The 21,616-nt window shown below is 38.6% G+C and overlaps 1 protein-coding gene across 9 annotated transcripts in view; it reads left to right on the top strand.

Moving 5' to 3' along the window:
• Positions 1-21,616, top strand: part of NCOA7 (nuclear receptor coactivator 7) — a 109,894-nt gene that overhangs the window by 41,661 nt on the left and 46,617 nt on the right. For 5 of the 9 annotated variants that reach the window (XM_060753292.2, XM_060753289.2, XM_060753291.2 and 2 more), the window contains 4 exons: positions 9,088-9,183; positions 9,331-9,410; positions 19,050-19,157; positions 21,033-21,146. In XM_060753292.2, coding sequence (XP_060609275.2) covers positions 9,088-9,183; positions 9,331-9,410; positions 19,050-19,157; positions 21,033-21,146 — 398 coding nt within the window. The remainder of the gene's footprint in view (positions 1-9,087; positions 9,184-9,330; positions 9,411-19,049; positions 19,158-21,032; positions 21,147-21,616) is intronic. The other 4 variants (XM_060753296.2, XM_060753294.2, XM_060753298.2 and 1 more) reach the window with 1 other exon arrangement.

The raw sequence follows: 21,616 nt of genomic DNA, 5'->3' as shown, positions 1-21,616 counted from the left end.
ATTTTGAAAGCACTTTGTGTTGCAGAAATTTGGATACCAGCCACCCTGTGCTCCTTAGCTGTCACTGCACCTTTCAGACCCAGCATGAGATGTGACATTAGGAAAGGCAAAAAGGAATGAGCAGTGGTCAGGTGCTCAAGAGCTTGCACGTGGAAGCACATTCAGTAGCAGAAAGCTGCTATTGGAAACAACCCTCTGTCAAAAAGCCAGACACAAAAAACAATGGTGCAACTTGTTTTTGGGACATAAAATTGTAAACAAAAAGAATTTGCTTTCACATATATTTATAAAATTGTATGCACATACTGTAGAGATTCAACTCATTTTGGGAGCAAATACAAGTCTAGGAATTGCTTTGACTCAATTGTATATTTCAATAATCAAGCCTCAAGTGTGTCTAATCAATATCCCGGAATCAGTAGTCAACCCACACTCCACAATTATAGCAGTATATTCTACTTTAACTGGCATGACAGTATCTAACTGAATCATGGGGATTGTAGTTTAGAGAGATATTAGAACTGTTTTGGATTTCAGCTTCCAGAAGTCCAGGCTTAACTTGAGTCTCCCATGCCCAGTTTGAGATGGGCTTCTTCAGGATTGCATGTTGCCAAATCGTTCATTGTTTTGTTTGGAAAGCAGCAAAGTTTGGATCAGGACCCTGTAAATCAGTAAACAGAAATCTGTTAGTTACTCCAGATTGCATTTTCATGATGCCCCTTTGGCATATCTTAAGATACTTGAGGCTGTTTTGCAGTTGGGACTGGATTTCATATTACAAAGGTTTTCTAGCAGTGCCTGCATCAACCTACTTTATATACTCATGTACAAGTTGACCTCATACATAACCTACATTATATAATCATGTACAAGTTGACCTCATACATAACCTACCTTATATAAACATGCACAAGTTGACCTCATACAAAACCTACCCTATATACTCATGTACAAGTTGACCTCATACACAATCTACCTTATATAAACATGTACAAGTTGACCTCATACAAAACCTACCTTATATACTCATGTACAAGTTGACCTCATACATAATCTACCTTATATATTCATGTACAAGTTGACCTCATACATGATTATGGATTTTGAATGACCCTTGAATAAGTAAATGGTCATTCCATGGAGAGGAGAAACTTCCAGCACTGCCTCAAGATGCCAGCCACCATTGTCTGGTGCCACCATTTTCCTGCCCAGGGATTCAAAAAGATCAGAAATGGCACCATGGTAGAGAAAGTAGAAGGGCTCAGTTCTTCTTTTAGGTTCTCCCAGAATATAACCTCTTGTCTTTCATCACTTTACTCAGGGAAGGGAATAGCTCCCTTTTTATATTGACGTATGGATAAGTGACTCCAGGTTTTTGGGACAGATTTTCTGATTAAAATTTCTAGATTTATGCACGACTATATATAGTAATTTCTACATTTTTTATTTGCTTGGAAAGTTCTGAGATGAGAAGGCTGAAAATTGAATGTTCTTTCCCCATTGTCACAAGTCAAGTTTGCTATGATCTGCATTGGGAATGCTTCCTAGTTATTTTGAAAAACTGTGTTTTGAGTACAGCTCCCAGAATCCTCCAGCCAGCAACCATGCAAAGCTCTGACTAGCCAGTTATAGTTGGTGCATTTGCCCCTTTGCTTTTCAGAGAGTGGCTTCACTTGTGATTTCTTTGTTATGGAGAGATATGACCTAGAACAGCCTTCCCCAGACTGGCAGTCTCTAGATAATTTTGGACTCAAACTCAACAGCTCCAGTCAGCATGACCAGTCAACAAGATAGTAAGAGCTGTAATCCAAAATTCCAGGTCAAGGGAAACTGACTCAGAATGGTACTTTTCAGTGCAGTGATATGTGAGGCAGGCGTAGATGTGCCAGAGACGTGACACCAGGTTTTTCCCATTTGACTCCAGCACTCTAGGGTCCATCAGCTAATGGACTTCCAATTTACATTGAGGCTTAGCTCTATTCAGTCATTAGATGGTGAATCAATATGTGAAGAGGGAAAAATCTGGCTTCATCCCTTCATCTCTACTTTGAAAACTTTTCTCATTTGGAGATTCATGTGTAGAGGACAATGAGTGAGTCATTCATTTTTTTTTTGTTTTTTTTTTTTTTTTTTTTTTGCAAATTGTGAAGCAAACAGGCCTAGAGATCCCCCCTTTCTATTCAGGCAACATTCTTGCATAATAAATGAATATGGATTTCGTATCACTGGGATCTTTTTATTTCTGTAACATGATTTGAATCTTTTCAGGATGGTCTCCCTAATGCTTGATGGATTGGTTTTCAGCCCATTCCTGGGGAGTTTCTTGCTGATGTAGACCAGAAACCTGTTGCCTTTTTCCATGGTTGCAGAGTGATGGTGAGAAAAAGCAGATAAAGCCTACTGGGTCTAAATAGTCCACTTCTTGCCTTTTCCTATAAGCCTGTTAGTCTTTCCATTCCCTCCTGCCAGACTTTTTTACTTCTCTTGTTAGCATGTGGTACTGATTCCATCATCAAAAGTCAAGCAATGGATTGGCTTCTCTAGACTCCATTTTACTTCTGGAAAAGGTAAATAGGAACGGGATGCAATATTTCCAATATGACTTGTCCCCTTAGGAGCCACAGATCATCTTAGGCTACTTCTGCAAAATGCCCCCATATGTGGTCACATTTTGAGTACACACATAGGGGCAAAACCCCACCTCATGGGTGGGGGGTGACCATATGCTCAACTGTGCCGATGAGGTCTTGGTATGGGTGGGCATAGCCAGTGACATCCTTTTTTTCCTTTCCTCTGTTCCACCCTCCTCCCTTTCCACCCTCAAAATGATCAGAAAACCTCCTTAACTGTTCCTGGAGGTGACACAACAGAGTTTGGAGAGGAAAGTTTTGCATTGCCACCTCACCTTCCCGGGCTGCCTGAAATGAGGAAGCATGGGATGGCTGTGGAACCAGACACCTGGGATTGTGGATAGCGATCCCAAGGAAGATCTGGATCTTTGCAGTTGTTATAACCCAGGTGTAAATGAGTTTAAATGGTTTTCCTTGGATTAATCTTCATTAGCCTATCTATGTCATTTGGATGCCCCAGACCAATGAGACAACTCCACTGCATTATATGGTAGTGTAGATGGGGCCTTAGTTTTCAAAGCCAGTTACTAGTATTGACTTGTCAAGATGACAGTAAAAATGTAATTCAAAGCAATCTGTACATCAAGCTTTTTAATGTGAAGTGTATTATAGAACAGGGCAGTTTGTGTGCTGGATTATATTTCATTTGATGTACAAATGATGTTGAGACAGTGTTTGGATCATTCAGTCTCATCTTAACAAACAAAGCTACAAAGAAGCCTTTTACTTGTTGTCTAATTACTGAAAAAATTCTTCAGTGAACGAAATGTCAGTATAATAAACTGCTTCAAACTGATTTAATATTCATAGAACTTGGAGAATTGATTTTTTAATTCATCACTATAATTTTTAAACAGTTTTTTCTAGCTCATCACAGTGTAAAAAAGAGAATTCTCTGTCATGATTCATAGTATTGTGTTACTAAAACCAACATGGCATAAAATTAGTAAAGGTCCTTTTAAAATGGTTCACAAATCAATACCCCTTCACGCACATGCATACCGTCACCACCTTTTAAAGAAATTTAAAACTTTTGCTTATTTTACCACTAAATTAAGTTTGTCTCCACTCTTTTCACACAACAAAATTGGGACAAATAACATTATAGGTGATTACTATACTTGCGATTTGAAATGTCCACACTCTTGTGAATTCCAGTCAATTACAGAGCCATGAAACCTAGATTCTTAATTTGGATTACGTGTTTACTTTGAAGGCCTTCTGTTTTGTTTTCAGACCTTTATAGATACAGGAATGCAGGTCTCATTAATATCATGGCTTATTACAATGAGTTAGGATAGTCTAAATTTTACCAGTGAGTGCTTTGTCCTTATAATTATTTTGGATTTTTAATCAGAGCTATTTTAATCACTGGGCATTATAGCTATCCTATGTATGTATGCTTTTTTAAACAAAAAAAAATCACCACCACGATCTGTATAGCTACCATAAGTGAAATTCCCAATCTTTTTTGCATCAGTAGAGATTCGAGAAACTGCAAGTAGCTACTGGTGTGGGAAAATTGACTGTCTGCAAGGACATTGCCCAGGGGGTGCCCAGATGTTTTACCATCCTGTGGGAGATTTCTCTCATGTCCCCGCATGAGAAGGTGGAGCTGACATATGGGAGTTCACCCTGCTCACTGGATTCGAACTGCCGACCTTTCGGTCCGCAGTCCTGCCGGCTCAAGGGTTTAGCCCATTGCGCCACCGCAGTATAGTGAGTACTTCTAAACAAATAAGGGCATTTGACATATATTGTCAGGAATTGAAAAGTTTGATTCCTATTCTCTTCTCAATCCAGGCTACCCCGCCCCCCACCACCTCCATTTATTTTTAAAGTATCAAAGCAATTAGATACTTTTGGAATGACAAAAGACATCAAAATGCTAGCTATAATACTATACTATACTATAAAACTATAATGCCTAACTTGGATTGGTGGCTCTTAAACAATCATGTTCCAACCCCCAGTTGCAAGCAATGGCATAACTAGCGTGAGAGCTAGTTTGGATTCTGTGTGTTTTGTTGGACTTAGGATCTTTTTGTTCCTTTTGCTATAGGAATCTCTGCTCATATTTTTTGTGTGTGAGCGAGGGGTGGAGTAAGCAGAATGCCTCCCATTCCTGGCCAAAGTGTACATTGCATGAAACAGGCCAAGCCCCTTCCCTAGTTACTGCCTCAGGAAAACCTTAGAAGAAAAAGAGTGGCTTTTGCATGCTCTTTCCCCTGCTGCAGACCAACAAGAGACAGCACAGTTTATATTCTGGAAATTTGAGTCTTAATTTTGATGAGGATTATGTCTAATCATCTATAAATTTCAGACAGGCCAGGTGGACTTGGCCGAGAGTTTGTTGGAAGCAAAGCCTATTTCATTTGCTTAAAATATTAAAAGATTTAACGGATAAAGATCACAGTTTATTATGGAGGCCTGATCAAGTGACCAGTCAGCATTCCTGTGGCTGAAGATGTTTGCGGCGGAGTGTTGCTGTGCCCACCTTCCAGGCGAACTCTGCAAGAGTTGTTTGCCAGATGTGCCTGGGAGGGCCTCACAGGGGGCTCCTGCCGCTGCCAATGAATACCCTGAAAGACATATCACTCTGCAATGGGAAGAAGCTTTGCCGTCTTCAGGGTACAGTTCAGCAACCGGGGACAGCTGTGAATCTCTGCCTGAAGACGTGCTCGGTGGTCACAACAGCTGCGGAATGGCAAGGGAGAAGTTGCTCAAGGTTATGCACAGCTTTTCAGCTCAGAAGCATTTCTCTTGGTCCGTGGATTACAGGCAGCCTTACCTGTTGTTAGGTATGCAAATTCTGTCTGGCAGATGTTATTCTGCAAAGTGGCCGGGGGAGGGGGGAGGCAATCAATGAATGGCTTTGAAAAAAATTCTGATGATACTTAGCTATATACTTAGCTATGGATTTTTAGTTATTTTGTTTTGTATGTAGTGTTTCTATAAACAGTACAGTTCATTATCGGACCCTATGACTGTCTGTAAACATAAATTTTCTACAAACATTGATTTATTCATTTAATAGTGTGTTTTCCCATAGTTGCATCTGTCATTCCTTACTATTGGAAATCCATTAAGCAAGGACTCTTGATACCCATTAGTAAAGGTAAAGGTTTTCCCCTGACAGGAAGTCCAGTCGTGTCCGACTCTGGGGTGTGGTGCTCATCTCCATTTCTAAGCCAAAGAGCTGGTATTGTCTGTAGACACCTCCAAGGTCATGTGGCCGGGATGACTGCATGGAGCGCCGTTAATGATATCTATTAGCTTTAACAAAACAACATGCTTTCTTATTGAAATGTGAGGTTTGAATTTTTGTGTGAAGGGGAATCTGTGAACTCTGCGCAGTCCTTTCCGCAAGCAAATTCCTGGTCTTTAATTCTAAGTGTGTGGTCTCTTGTACCAGGCTTTGACTGGTGGGTCTTAGGGTTCAAATACACAATGTAGTCCTTGCAAATACGAAGTCCACCCTAGACATGTGCATTCCAGCTTACCGTTATCCGTTCCATGTCCTGGCTTTCGGTGGGGGCCTCGATCCATTTCGTCTGAGCCTCCCAAAATTGGGAAGTCAGACATTTGTTTTGTTTTGTTTTGTTTTCAGGGCCAAAAGATCCATTTTCTTTTGACCCATTATTGGGGGGGGGGCTTTACCCATAGGCCCAAAGCTTGCATCCATAGACACAAAGCACCTAGGTTTTGGGCCTATGTGCCTGGGCCCGGCACGGCCTGCAGCCATGTGCCGAGTAAGAAGCGCTTCTCTCTCAGCACCCGGTTGCAGGCCCCTGCAAAGCCCGGGCGCATAGGCCCAAAGCCTGCACCCGTAGGCCCAAATAGCTGGGGTGCCTGCAGCTGAACTCTGAGTTAGGAGCACTCCTTACTTGGCACTTGGCAGCAGGCCCTACCAGGCCCCGGCGCTTTGGCCCTACGCACACAGCAATGGATCCGAAAACCATGCTTGGAGCCGGTATCTGCTCCTGCCTGCCTTTTGTTTCGAGTCCATTTTTGTTCCAGGAAAGGCCTTCCCGTTTCGTGCCATCCAAATAGACAAAACACAAGTCAAACGGATGGGACAAATTTCAGACCCATGACTAGTCCATCCCATTTTCTTTGGATTGCTAATAGGATATTGATCAGGTTTATATGTGATACCTATAGCTTATTCAAAAGGGGGAGGCTATGGCTTTCTATTAAATATCCTACACTTTGCTTATGGAAGATTACTGGTTCAGTTCTTGCCATCTCTAGTTAACACCACTGAGATTCATGCCTACGACCAGAAAGCACCTGCCAGTCAGAATAAATCATAGGTCCTGTGGCTGTGACTTACTTCACTCTGTTTTGTCCTTATGTCAAAGGCATTAGATCCCAACTGACATTGAAAGCTAAGCAGGGAAAGCTTTTGTTAACAAATGAATGAGAAATTAGCAACAAATACCAAGATACTGTAGGCTATATTTCAGACAAAGGCACTGGCCAAACCAAATCTGGAGTATTCCTTAGCAAAGAAAACTTTATGAAGTTTGTAGGGTAACCATATGTTTGTTGGAGTTTTCAAGGTGTGTGTATGCACAGTCAGATAGCATTCACATAGTATTCTTACATATGCATTTGAAATGGAGGTCAAGTGTGGAAATAGTCTACAGGTTTAGGTTGCAATATTGCTGAACATACTGTGCACTGAAAACTAATAAAACATATAGAAAACACGTGAAGGAATGCCCTTTTGACTTGAAAATTACGGTTACCCTTACAAGGTCCTGTGCTGAATTTCTCTGAAGCTCATAACTTCAGGCAGGCCATAAAAATACTGGATGACAGGAAATTGCGAAGAGACAACACTGATGTTAGCAGAGAATGGTACACATAATTCTTGTTGATCTTGCAAATACTAAGAAGATTGTTCATATCGTGATGTCAGATGTATCTGTGACCTTAAGCACATTGTGTACACCTTAGGTTAAAAAAAGAGGGAGTATATTTAACATTTGCACAACACAAGACTAACTTTGTGTGACCTAGAGCACGTTTCAAACTAGCTTTAAACTGCACCAATGTAACAACTTTTTGCCATTGATCTGGCTTTCTGCTTCCATTTTTCTTAGTTATTCCTTCTTCCTTAAACAAAAGTAAGACTGAAAAAATCATAATAAACTTATAGATGTTGAGATCTTGACACAAGATGTTCTTGATGATTTGTTTGTAGTGTGGTTCTTTGCCATTAATCAGGTTAAAAAAAAAACCTTGCCCTACAATTTTATAGGAAATCTAGATTTTTTGGTGTATCGCTAGTTCTCCAAGTCGCTTCCTGAGGAGTTGGGAGGTTATGGGAAATTAGTGGTGGACAGAACTGGTTGGTGGAAGGTAATCATACCTGCCAGGAATGTTAATTTTATTCTATAAGAAGGGGCAGATATTTGCATAACAGTCTATGCATACCACCACTTTACAGAAAATATGTATATTCAAATGCAAGATGGTAAAAACAAAGCTAGGCCACCCCCCTGTGGCCAAAATTTATGCAAAGGACTGGAAATGTGGACTTCCCCTAACAGCAAGGTGAGTTCATCAGAGGCAAATGTATGGCTGGTTATGACAATCTCATTACAATTTGTGTACCATTAATGGTATCACTGTAAGGCCAATGTGGACGGGGAAAACGTGGTGCCAAACAGAATTGTTTTTATCAGTGTAGAGAAGCCAAAAAACAAATTAAGAAAATGTGCCTCTGTTGTGTCCTCCTTTAGCTTAGGCTGGGTCTCTCCCAAAGATGTGTCACTACATCATCCATAATCCCACTTAACAGAGGCTACAGTGTTCCTAGAGACTTTCCCCATCAATTAAACTTGGTCTTATAGATACAGCCCATGCAGTAGTTAATTTGATTAAGGACTGTGCACAAACAAGGTTTATGTTTATTATGTTTACATTTTGTCCTTCTTCTAAAGTTCTCATGCCTTCATACAGAGGTGTTTTAAATACCCTTGTTTTCTCCTCCCAAATCCCTATTCTATTGTTCTGAGGAAAATGAGAACACCAAACCATACGTTTCCTAAAGCCGCTCTTTGGCGGGAATCATGAATGAACAGAGGTTTGAAAGTCCACGCATTGCCATTATGATTGGGGAGAAAAGGAAGAGCAAAACATGCAAAATAGACAAGATTATGCTTTTTGTTGAGAGAATATTCAACCATTCAAATTAAGCAGAACTAATTTCTGGACATAATGAGAAAATGTGGCTTGTTCTTTTTCCATCTGTAGACTGGTCACTCAAGGTAAAACCTGCATCTGTTGAATACCACTTGTATCTAGATAGCCACATCATAGATAACTCTAATAACTCCTAAAGCTTGGATTGCTACAAACCACTCCTTTTGCGATTTGTTTTGGTTGTATGTTTTCATTCCAAGATGTGATGCTAAAGATATATGTGAATTTGTCATCTGAACAGAGATGGAAAGGGCAAAGATGGGAATGATTGATGATGGGAGAAATATCTCCCCAAAGGCAACTGGGGAAACCCTACATGCAAGAACAGCTTTTCTGTGTGAGTTCATGTTCAGTTTCAAGTTGAGCTTTTATGGATGGGCTGTGTTCTACTTAATGCCAACTAATCAACAACATTTGCCTATGTTGACAGAGCGATCTGATTGTTCTTCACTGCCAGTAATTGATGCTCTGGTTTCTCCTTCAGATGACAATCAAACCAAAACCAATGAGAAAAAAGAAAAGAAAATGGTTTCTCAGAGACCTCATGGTACAATCGAGTATACGGTAAGAACGTGTTACATGGACATTTGTGGAACAGGGTTTGCAAGTATGCCAGTTCCCACTGCTCTCCTCCATTTATTTAATTTAATCAAAATGTTATTTATTTATTTTTGCTTTACCTCCCATCAGTTTAGATTACCAACAAAGACCCAGGTCATGTACTGTTGATATTCTGTTGATATTCTGCCAGCATATTCCTGTTTGGTAATATCTATACAGCTCAACAGCCCATTTAGAAAGAGTAGGAAAACCGATTGCTTTGATAACTGTCTCAAACTTCCAGCTTTAAGTGTTATAATGTTATTATGGTGAAAGCTGCTCATAGAATCAGAAAATCATAGAATCATAGAGTTGGAAGAGACCACATGAGGCATCAAGCACCCTGACATGCAGGAAAATCCCGCAACAGACGATCATCCAGCATCTGTTTAGAAGCCTCCAAAGGAGGAGCCTCCACCACATTCTGAGGCAAAGAGTTCCACTGTTGAACAGATCTTATGGTCAGGAAGTTCTTCCTAATCTTCAGGTGGAATCTCCCATCCTGTAATTTGAACCCATTGCTCTGAGTCCCTAGTTTCCAGGCAGCAGAAAACAAGCCTGCTTATATACTGCCTGTTGTATGTCTACATCAGGTATGGGCAAACTCCTGCCCTCCAGTTGTTTTGGACTTCAACTCCCACAATTTCTAATAGCCAGTAAACTGGCCGGGATTTCTGGGAGTTGAAGTTCAAAATACCTGGAGGGTTGAAGTTTGCCCATACCTGATATACATACATAGTCAAGTTTTGTTGTTGGACATTTTTTTTCAGCATATGATTAGTAAGAACAGGAAATACAAAACAAACAAAATTTATTATGTGTATAGAACATAATTTGTAGTCATAATTTCTCTCCAACTTTAACACTAATGTTAAAACATGAAGAATCAAAACTTTGCACTCTTCATACAGTCAAAAACATGTTTTTAAAGACCAAGATGCTAAAGAACTACAAGAATTAAAAACAGCAGTAATAATATGTTTCAATTTTGCCTGTGCATCAAAATTCATGGACTGCAAAGAAGGCTATACCTGTTGTTAGGTTTGCAAACACAATTTAGGGAAACACACCCTTCTGAATACTCAGTAGGACTTACTTCCGAATTGATAGTTCTATGATTGCATTGTATGTTTTGAATGGAGCAAGAGATAGCAGAGTATGGTTTCTTCCAAAATATGTATAATTTTAAAGAGATTATAATAATCTGACAAGGCTGCATTAGAAGATGTAGCTGTAGCTTGTTTCACTTTCTTTCTGGGAGTTTGCAAGCTACAAACTTTCTTCTGGAAACCATTCCTGGCATGCAGGGAGCAAGTCAGGGCTAGTAATTAGCTTGGCATGTGATGGCTATGGTCTTTCTTCATGAGCAGAATGTAGGAGTTAAGTTCAGCATTCTCTCAGTAATTTGGAGACCAATGATAAAACGGTTTTAATGAGATGATTGTATTGGCATGTTTGTGAAGCCCAAAATGTTCACAAGGATTTAATCTGTTCAGAGCTGGCCCCATTGTAATGTGTTTGTTAGTTTATATCCTGCTTTATCACTCCATACGGAGACTCAAAGTTACCCACAACCAAAAACATTACAACGTAAAATATACAAATATAAAATAATAAAACAGTATATGATTATATATTATTATATATTATCAGTAGTAATTATATTTAATATATTAGTATTACTTCATTATTATTGTATATTATTATATAGTATATTGTAAATTAATAGGTTATTTATTTATCCTGTCAGAAGCGAATTGGGAATACGGTTGTAATATATAAAAAACACAAAGTTTAAAAACTTGGCATTATGCTAAATTTCCTTTGGCCAAAAGCTAGCCACTTGGAGTGCCTCTAGTGTCACTGTCCTAGATGTTTTAGACTTCAGCTCCCACAATTCCTAAAAGCTGGTAAACTGGCTGGGATTTCTGGGAGCTGAAGTCCAAAATACCTGAAGGAACACAGTTCCTGATCTAAAGAATTGAGAGTTCTTTGCCATGTGTCTGTTAAAGTATATCTATCTAGGATTAACCCTAGTCAATTTGGATTACTTGGGTTTCCAGCTCATGAGCACCAGCATTATCCAGATATGCAGAATAACATCAGCTCTCCTATATGTCATCTTATATATTTAAATTTCAAGATATTTAATAAGGGAGAATAAGCAGTTATTGTGGTTATTTTAGGCTATTATATCAATATAAACAAATCAGTAATACACATTTTCCCTTCCGCGTGGAGGGACATTGATTTTTAATTTTGTGGACATAATTTATAGATTTTAATTTCATGAAAGGACTCAAACTTCTTATAACAAATTGGAGCATCATATTCATCTTTAAAAACATCAATAAGAGGCAGCATCTGTGGATATGGAAGGCCAACTGTAACCTATCTTACACAGCACAATAACACAATCATCTGTTGAGGAATTCTATATGTAATCTCTTGTATCTTTAACTGGCATTTGCAAACAAAACCATATTCTTCCACAGACATCTCAAAACAAATGTGACTATTATCTCCTTTTCATAGAAGATAATGCAACAAAGTGCAGTATCTAATAACCAGCACCATCAGTTATTGGACTTATCTTAGGAACAGCTTAGTGGGTGGCTGTTAGATACAGATATCAAGTGCAGCAATGGAAGCAGTCAATCACAGATTGCTTACTTCTCTCTCTTTTGAATTTGCTTTGATCTTATCTCTAGCTCTTCCTTATCTACACATTTACCTACCAGGAGGGACTCTTCTGTGATCAGCCAGTTAGCAATGAGTTTTCTGACCTTTTATCTTCAATCAAATCAAAAAGACTTTAATACAGTAGTTTGTTTCTTTCAAGGTCTCCCATCATTTCAATTGGAAAATGGTATTTTATTGGCCTTTTGTAGAAGGCCAATGTTCTGGCTCCCTGCCATTAGATGACTGCATCATGTGTGATTTAGGATGATTAAAGATTATTGTATCTGTTAAGTTCACCTTTTCGGATTTCTGTTTCAAAAGACTCTCTAAGCTATAGTCTCCTGTATTTCCTTGACTATACTGTATGTTAGTATTTTGAGTTGAGTGGCTGAATGGTCAGAACTGGCTTCTTTACATGTTGGTAACTCTATGGAAACACCAGTCACAATTTCTTTTGCTTTTCTCTTCCAATATGTAGGCTTCAGAACCTTACATTTTGCAAATATATGGAAAATAATTGTGTGAACTGTATTTATTACTGGGAGTGATAGGTAGCTGTCTTGACTGAGATTCTTATGCTGAAAATCTTACACTTCATACATTTTAAATCCAGCTGAGCTGCCATATTGCAGCAGTGATTTTTCTACAGTTTATGTACTGTATGAAGAAGTATATCGTTTCTCTCTCCTGAATTCCCCATTCTTCTTTCTAGTTTGATATAAGAGGGATAAAAGCTTATCTTTCTACTTTGTTTACATTTTGCAACTGGTGGCACCAGTTCCTGGTTGTTCTTTTCTGTGGCACATGCGTGACACATGCTATACACTTGGCCCTTGAAAACAAAATATGCATTGATTCTGAAACATGTCTCTTCAAAATAAGTGGCCATTAATAAAGGATTTTTATATTTTATAGAGGAAAAATAGCAATCAGTAGCATGTGCTCTATTCAGGATTGAAAGATATGAGTGAGCTCTAGGTTGTTGTTGTTCATTCATTCATTCATTTCTGACTCTTCGTGACCTCATGGACCAGCCCACACCAGAGCTCCCTGTCAGCTGTCACCTCCCCCAGCTCCGTCAGAGTCAAGCCAGTCACTTCAAGGATGCCATCCATCCATCTTGCCCTTGGTCAGCCTCTCTTCCTTTTCCCTTCCATTTTCCCCAGCATAATTGTCTTCTCTAAACTTTCCTGTCTCCTCATGAAGTGGCCAAAATATTTCAACTTTGTCTCTAATATCCTTCCCTCCAATGAGCAGTCAGGCTTTATTTCCTGAAGTATGGACTGGTTACATCTTCTTACTGTCCAAGGCACTCTCAGAACTTTCCTCCAACACCACAGTTCAAAAGCATTTATCTTCTTTCGCTCAGCCTTCCCTATAATCCAGCTCTCACATCCATAAGTGACTATGGGGAATACCATTGCTTTAACTATGCGGATCTTCGTTGCCAGTGTGATGTCTCTATTTTATCGAGATTGGACAAGTGTAAGTGTCTCCTGATTTCCTGGCTGCAGTCTGTGACTGCAGTAATCTTTGCACCTAGAAATACAAAGTCTGTCACTGCCTCCACATTTTCTCCCTCTATTTCTCATTTTTCAATTATTCTTGTTGCCATAATCTTGGTTTTTTTGATGTTCAACTGCAACCCAGCTTTTGCGTTTTCTTCTTTCACCTTGATTAGAAGGCTCCTCAGCTTCTCCTCGATTTCGGCCATCAAAGCGGTGTCACCTGCATAAGGTTGTTAATGTTTCTTCCAGCAATTTTCACCCAGCCTTGCATTCGTCAAGCCCTGCACATCACATGATGTGTTCTGCATACAAGTTGTATAGGTAGGGTGAGAGTATACAACCCTGCCGTACGCCTTTCCCAATCTTGAACCAGTCTGTTGTTCAATGGTCAGTTCTTACTGTTGCAGATTGGTCCTTATACAGATTCCTCAGGAGAGAGACAAGGTGATTTGGTATGCCCACTCACCAAGAACTTGCCACAGGTAGATGTACTGATATCTTGTAAATAATCGACCAGCAAATACAGTTGAATCTTGCTTATCCAACCTTCGCTCATCCAACATTCTGTATATCCAACACAGTCTGCCTCCTGCCTGGATCCAATACATGATGTTTTGGTGCTTAATTTGTAAAATCATAATGTAATTTGACATTTAATAGACTTTTCCTTAATCCCTCTTTATTATCCAACTTTTTCGCTTATCCAATGTTGTGCCGGCCCGTTTATGTTGGATAAGCGAGACTCTACTGTAATAACTTTTACTTCTGAAAAGGACAGTTGTGTTACATTTTGGGAAAATGTGACACAAAATGTGCCTGAGTATGTGCAGACTGCATTTCAGTCAGTACTGAATGAGTTGGCCTCCACATTTGAAGGTTTAACTTTTGCAAGTTTGATTATTTGCAGATTTGATTAATAGGTCTCTCTAGAAATCTCTAAGCCCTCCGTTGCAACTGTATAGTCAACCTTTACCAGAGGGTTTTCCTGAAAGAACACCTCACTAGGCGTCTGCACGGTCAACCTCTGAGTCACACTGGAGAACATAAAGATTCCTAGGGATAACCTCTTCATCAAATCCGCAAATGTAGAGGACAACTGTAATGTGCTTGTGTAGTGATATGCAATGCTGTCCCTTGATTCTGACCAAGCATTTTTTGTTATCATCCAGCCTGATCTTTGGAGCCATCAATGGATGGCTGATATATGAATTTTCCTGTACGATACAGGTCACATGAATGGAAGCATTCAAAAATAAAATTCTTTCCTCATGGGAACAAACCCATGATTCTCACACCCCATAGATGTTCTGTACATGCATCCATCCTGGTGGATACATTCACATGCAAGGAGGAAAAATTACATTAAAATCTCTGCCTTGGGCTAACTATCGTTCTCTTATTTGGAAGCTGAGTGGAATATAATTAAATTTATTGGAAGATATTGGAGAAAGACACTGGACTTACTGTTAGCAGTGGGTTTAAACCTGGTTGAATCTTTGGTTGTATCTGCACAGTCACATAGTGAGATCAGTGCCTTTGCCTTCTCTTCTTCTTTTTCCTACACTTCTTGACAGCAGCCCTTACCTACATCTTGAGCTGCATTATGAAGTTAAGGTACTGCTCATTTCAAGGGTGGGAGGAAGGAAGAAACTGCGTTGTAGTAGAAATGTTACTTGTGTAGCTAAAACATTTAATTAGAAATAGACTGTACTGAATTTAGTAAACTTTCTGAAGAAGCAGTGGAATGTTTTGATTCAACAAAAATGGGAAGGAAGGGATTTATATACTGCTTTTATATTATTGACACTGTTATATACTGTTTTTATGTTATTGACACTGTTATATACTGCTTTTATGTTATTGACACTGTTGTTTTATAAATGCCTATGTATTTTATAGTACTTGCATGTTTACAGCACTAATACATATTTTTGTAAGCTGCTCTGAGTCTCTTTTGGAAGATGGTGGCAGGATAAAATAAAGTTGTTGTTGTTGTTATTATTATTATTATTATTACTATTATTATTATTATCTGACACAAAAACACAGTATGTCACAGCAAATGAGATCTATATGCTGGATTTCATATCACAAAATCACAAGTCGAACACTTCCCAAGCATCTAGGACTGTGTGATGCATTTTTGAATTATTATTATTATTATTATTATTATTATTATACTGTTTCTGCTCAAACTTCTTTGTCTATTTCATTTTTTTTGGTTGAGTATCCATTTGTCCTCATTCTAACAGTGCTGTCTGCATATTCCTTGCATGTGAATAATACCAAACCCTCTGCTAGATGATCGCCCAAGTGGAACTTTTCCTCATATGGAGGCTGACTCTCTATATATAGTGGTACCTTCTTTGTTCATACCAAATGTGCGAAGGAAAGGCTACCGAGAATTGGTGGGGCTCCTCATCCTATCATCTGTAGGCATAGGGTGGGGTGTTATTAGTATGCTGATGACACCCAAATATATTTCTCTATTCCTGCAAAAAACAGCCACAGGTAAGGATAGCATGTCTCCTTTGAATGAATGCCTGGAGGAGGTAATGGGCTGGATGAGGAAAAACAAATTGAAATTGCATCCAGATGCTTGCCATCAAGGGTCCTAATCTGGGGATAGAGATATGTAAACCAGTTCTGGATAGGGTTACACTCCCCCTGAAGGATTGTGTTGGGAGTGCTCCTGGATCCAGTTCTCCAAATATCTGCCCCGGTAGATGCAACAGTCAGGAGTGCTTACTACCAACTTTGGCTGATATGGCAGTTGTGCCCCTTCCTAGATTTGGAAGACTTAAAGATGATAGTGCATGTTCTGGTAACCTCAAGGTTGGACTTATGCAATGCACTTTACATTGGGCTACCTTTGTATCAAGTTCAGAAACTCCAGTTGGTTCAAAATGTGGCAGCCAAATTGGTTACCGGAACATCTAAGAGAGAGCATATTACACCTATCGTAATGTCATTCTACTGGCTTCCAATTAGTTTCCAGGCAAAGTACAAGGTGTTCGTTTTGAATTTTAAAGCCCCTCATGGTTTGGGTCCAAGTTACCTACAGAATTGCCTTTTCCCATACAATCCACCCAGGACACTTATCCTCGGGGGGGGGGGGGGGGGCTCTGCTCCAGCCTCGCAGAACCTGACTGACAACCATCACCCATAGAACCTTTTCATTGGCATCCCCAAGACTCTGGAATGACCTGCCAATACAGCTCCAACAGCTAGATCTAAAGACACATCTCTTCCAGCAGGCCTACCCAGACAGTTTTTAACTATGAATCTTAAATTCATGTCCTTTATTTGATTTCTGCTTTGTGTATTTTCATATGTATGTTATAGAAATACTCTTTTTATGTGGATCTTTTATTGGAGTATGTATATTTGTTGAATTTTTGCAATGGTCATGATTTTTTAATAGTGTTGTAACTTACCTCGAGCCACAAAGAGAGGCGGATAAGAAATAAAATTATTATCATAATTTTCATTATCATTATCATCACCACTCCTATACATAGATGTGCAGTGTTTGCTTAATTCTTTTGATTTCCTGCATCAAATCTATATTTTTCACCACTGATGCATGTGGAACTGAATAGAAGAATACAACAATGTCAGACTTGTTCTCCTTTCTTTCGTCATCTCCTTATTCCATTTAAGTCAATGTCTTTTTAGATTGTAAGCCAGAAGGCAGAGATTTGTCTTGTCATTTTTAATTGATTTGTATGCAACTCTAAAAGTCTTTTGAGCTGAAAACCAGGCATTAATATTTAAACAAAATACTTGCCGTTTTCATTTAGTTATCCACCAAAACCACCCGTTTTGGTCATCAAAGACCTTTAAAATCAAGAAATCTGCAAAGAGAGGGAAAGAGGCATAATCATGCAATTTATTGTATTTGTTTAAGCTCCAGTACACTTGTAATGGGGCCCAGTGGATTATATCCAATGTGTAGAAAACATGTTTGCTCTGTATACAATATGGTCTTATCTTGTAAAACTAATAAATGGTTGCCTTGTTGATAGAAACAGAAACTTAAGTAGGTCAGTAATTTTATTTGCTATATATTAGTATTTGCTTTTACTTAGGTTCCTACCACTGGATTCTTATTAGTCTAGGAGTATTTTCCTCTAATCTTTGTGTGTATTGTATAGTAAAGATAAGATACTTTTATGCTCCAGATCCCCTGATCAGTCTTGGTTTTTCCTACATGTTTGATTTAAGCACTAGAATATTACTTTTATTTATTATTTTCTTTAGGAAATTTCTACATTGCTTTTCTTCAACAGACTCATAGCATAGAACATACAATATAAAATAGACCCTTACAATTAACCCAAATAGGTTACATAGTCCTTCCTTGTAGGATGTTAAAATTACCATTAAGATAAGTAAAAACACTCTAAAACTTCCCAGATGGAGAGAAAATATAATTGTAAAGTGCTATAAATTCTGGGCTTCTGTTACAGATCAATTAAAAGCTATTCCAAACAGGAAAATCTTCCAATTTTCCTAAAATAATGCTACCCCTCTATTCCGCTTTAGTTAGACCACACCTGGAATATTGTGTCCAATTCTGGGCACCACAATGCAAGAGAGATATTGACAAGCTGGGACGTGTCCAGAGGAGGGCGAGTGTGGTGGAGACTCCTTCTTTGGAAGCTTTTAAACAGAGGCTAGATGGCCATCTGTCAGGAGTGCTTTGAATGCAATTTTCCTGCTTCTTGTCAGGGGGTTGGTCTGGATGGCCCATGAGATCTCTTCCAACTCTTTGATTCTATGATTCTATGAAGGTGGGGGCTGCTCTATTCACTTATGTCAGTTTATTCCATAGCTTTGGTGCCGTGCCCAAGAAAGTATAATCTTCGTACAGTTTTAAGTGAAAACTGTCCCTAATCTGGGTGGAGATTAGTGTCTCACTACTCAACCTTAAGGGTCTGCCCTGTCTATATGATAAGGCACGGTCTCTCAAGTAGCCTGGACCAAAACTATGCAAGTAAATTTGGGCTTGTTGGGATTCAATGAAAATTAGATCAACTGTTATTTTTGAGTGAACTATTTAATCCATTATATGAAACAAGTTGCATACTCAGTGTATATTTTTCAAAAATATTTTTCTAAAGGAGTAGCCATATATTACAGCAAAAGAATACTATAGTACCCTCAATGTTAGTTCATTTATTATAGCATAAGCATCCATGGAATGGAGTTCATTTTATCAGATGATTCCATAAAAGCTTATGTCATAATATCTAGGTTAGACTTCTAGCACTATCTTGTTTTCCCATTCTAACTAAAGAAAATCAGTGAAGAAGTATTCTTAATCTAGAGTTTCCATTTGTTGATCTTTTTTAAAAAATATGATTAATCAAAAGACATATTAATAACTTTTTTTTGTTTCCTCTCTCAGGCTGGAAGCCAGGATACGCTGAATAGCATAGCCTTGAAGTTTAACATCACTCCAAATAAACTTGTGGAACTCAATAAGCTTTTCACACATACAATTGTCCCAGGCCAGGTAATTGTATGATAGAGTCTACAAATATTTGATTTGCTGAGAAATACTATTTAGAAATCAGTTTTGAAATAACCACAGTGATGGGAGTTATGCATCCAAAATGATATATCCCACTGTGTAAATGGTCAGTGATTTTTGATAGACATGGGAAGCTGTTTTATCCTCAGTCAAAGCATTGGCCCACTTCACTCAGCATTCTTTCTACTAGCCATGTTCATACTAAGTCTAAACCCTAGCTAGAAAACCATGCCTTGTGCAAGCAGCTCTCTTGCCTTCCAAGTAAGCTATCCAGGAAGTCTTAGATGACCATAGTTTCCAATGGATACAAAGCCAACAAATCAGACTACCAAGCTATCTTTAAACCAATGGTTTGAAGTTGGTTTATGTATATTGTGTTTGGGGAAGTGGTTCTCAACCTGTGGGTCCCCAGATGTTTTGGCCTTCAAAACATCTGTTTCACCTTCATCATCAGATATGCTGTTTCATTTGTTTCAGTGTATTTTGTTTGATAATAAGGTCAGATCCTTCTTTGTGTCAAGGCTATATTTCTTCAGATATGTCAATACCTGAATAATAACCTGAATTGGTTATGTAATTTTAAAAGGAACTATAAAGCATGCACACACCTAGCCATGTCGTATATGGTCCTACTGGTCACAGTGTGTTAAAAATCACAGAAAACAGCAACAAGGGAAGGAATAAATGATGTGGATATTGTTGAATGATATTGTTGTTGAATAATGATGAGGCTTCTGTTGTACACTTACACTGTTGTGTTCATAGGAAGTGGTTTACAGGGTACTTAGGTCATCTTATACTAGTAACGTCTTTTACCACCTCTCTCTCTGTCTCTTTCTCTCTCTCTCTCTTTCATTGTTCCTTTATCTGATTGTGAGGGTTGGGTGGGGAAGAATAGTTGTATAATGTCTTTTTACTGTGAAAACTAGTAGTCATCCATCAGGAAGCACCCCATCATTATACTGCTCTTCACCTGTATGGGATATTGCATAGTGGTTTGTCATCTTTGCATTCTACATCTGTCTTGTGAGGTCATCCTATGTTCTAGAAGCTATGCTGGGGTTACTTACTAGATATTGGAGACCCAAAACTAGGTGTCTGTACAACAAGATTCTATAGAATTATTTCATCTATCTTTTCTATAGCTCCTGAATAAGAATGTGATTAATAAGATACTATGCTACTGGTTGAATGGAGAGTCTGCATTAGGCATAACACAGTCTTTTTGAATAAGCACAATGTCAACAGAGTGCTTCTTTAACTGAGTCAAGACCCACAGATATTATAGGGAAGGCTAGCTAGTGAGTTGCTGATATTGGAACTCTTCAACAAGTCATTAGCATAAGGTTAAAATGGGATTACATCATACTATAGGCAAGGAACCACATTTTTACTAGTATTCATAGAGGTGTTTTTACTGGTGACCTTCAGTTTCAAAAACTCTTAGTATAACTTAAAACATTCAGTAGTTTTAAGTGCATCAAATCAATGTATAGAATTTTAATCACAGGTGTGAGGAGCATCTCATGTTGTGTGCACTCACATAGTTTCCAACATATGGTAACCTATTGTATAGGGATTCTTAGCAAAAATAATGTTTGAAGGGTTTTTCATTATCTTCTTTGAGCCTGAGACCCCATCTACACTTCCATATAATCTGGATTCTGAATCCAGATGAGCTCACAGTTGCAAAAACTGTGCAGTTTTTTTAAGCAGTAAGGAAGTCCTAAAACCTTCAGAAATGGATTACATGTCTAGAAGTGAAAAAGGGTCAACATCCTGAAATGACAGGTTGGTTGACCTCATTGCCATAATCTTCATTATTGTTTTGTTTTCATCTGGATTTTATTCATCCAGGTTCTGTATGTGCCGGATACTGAACCAATTTCTACAGCTGCGAAACTAGCTTCCTCAAGTCCTGGTGCCACTGTTTCACCTTCATCATCAGATGCGGAGTATGATAAACTTCCGGTAAGAGTCTCTGCGGACCAGCTGTGTTAGACAGAAGTATGTTGTTCTGGGAATAATAAACCATCTTATAATGCTTTCAAGATGAACAGATTTGTTATGTGACATAATAACTTTGTAAATCTTTCAGCTGCCACAAGATCCTTAGTTGTTTTTCTGGGAAAACATTATACAGACAGTGTTCATTCTAAGACATTAAAGAAAAATAAATAATGCACAGACCACATTTGGTTTAAATGTAAAAATCACTCAGTTTTGCTAGATGTATTGCACACTAGATACATGTCAGCATTCCAGTAACTGTATTATGTATGTATGTATGTATGTATGTATTTACCCTATTTATACCCCGCCTTTTTCTACCCCAAGAGGGACTCAAGGTGGCTTACATATTGCAATTATTTAGTACTTTAAACATATACAAACATTAAGCTTAAAATCAATTGAATTAAAATCAATACATATTAAACATT

This window comes from Anolis sagrei, chromosome 1, assembly GCF_037176765.1.
Source record: "Anolis sagrei isolate rAnoSag1 chromosome 1, rAnoSag1.mat, whole genome shotgun sequence".
Taxonomy (NCBI): Eukaryota; Metazoa; Chordata; class Lepidosauria; order Squamata; family Dactyloidae; genus Anolis; species Anolis sagrei.
This window is presented reverse-complemented; position numbering and strand designations above follow the sequence as displayed.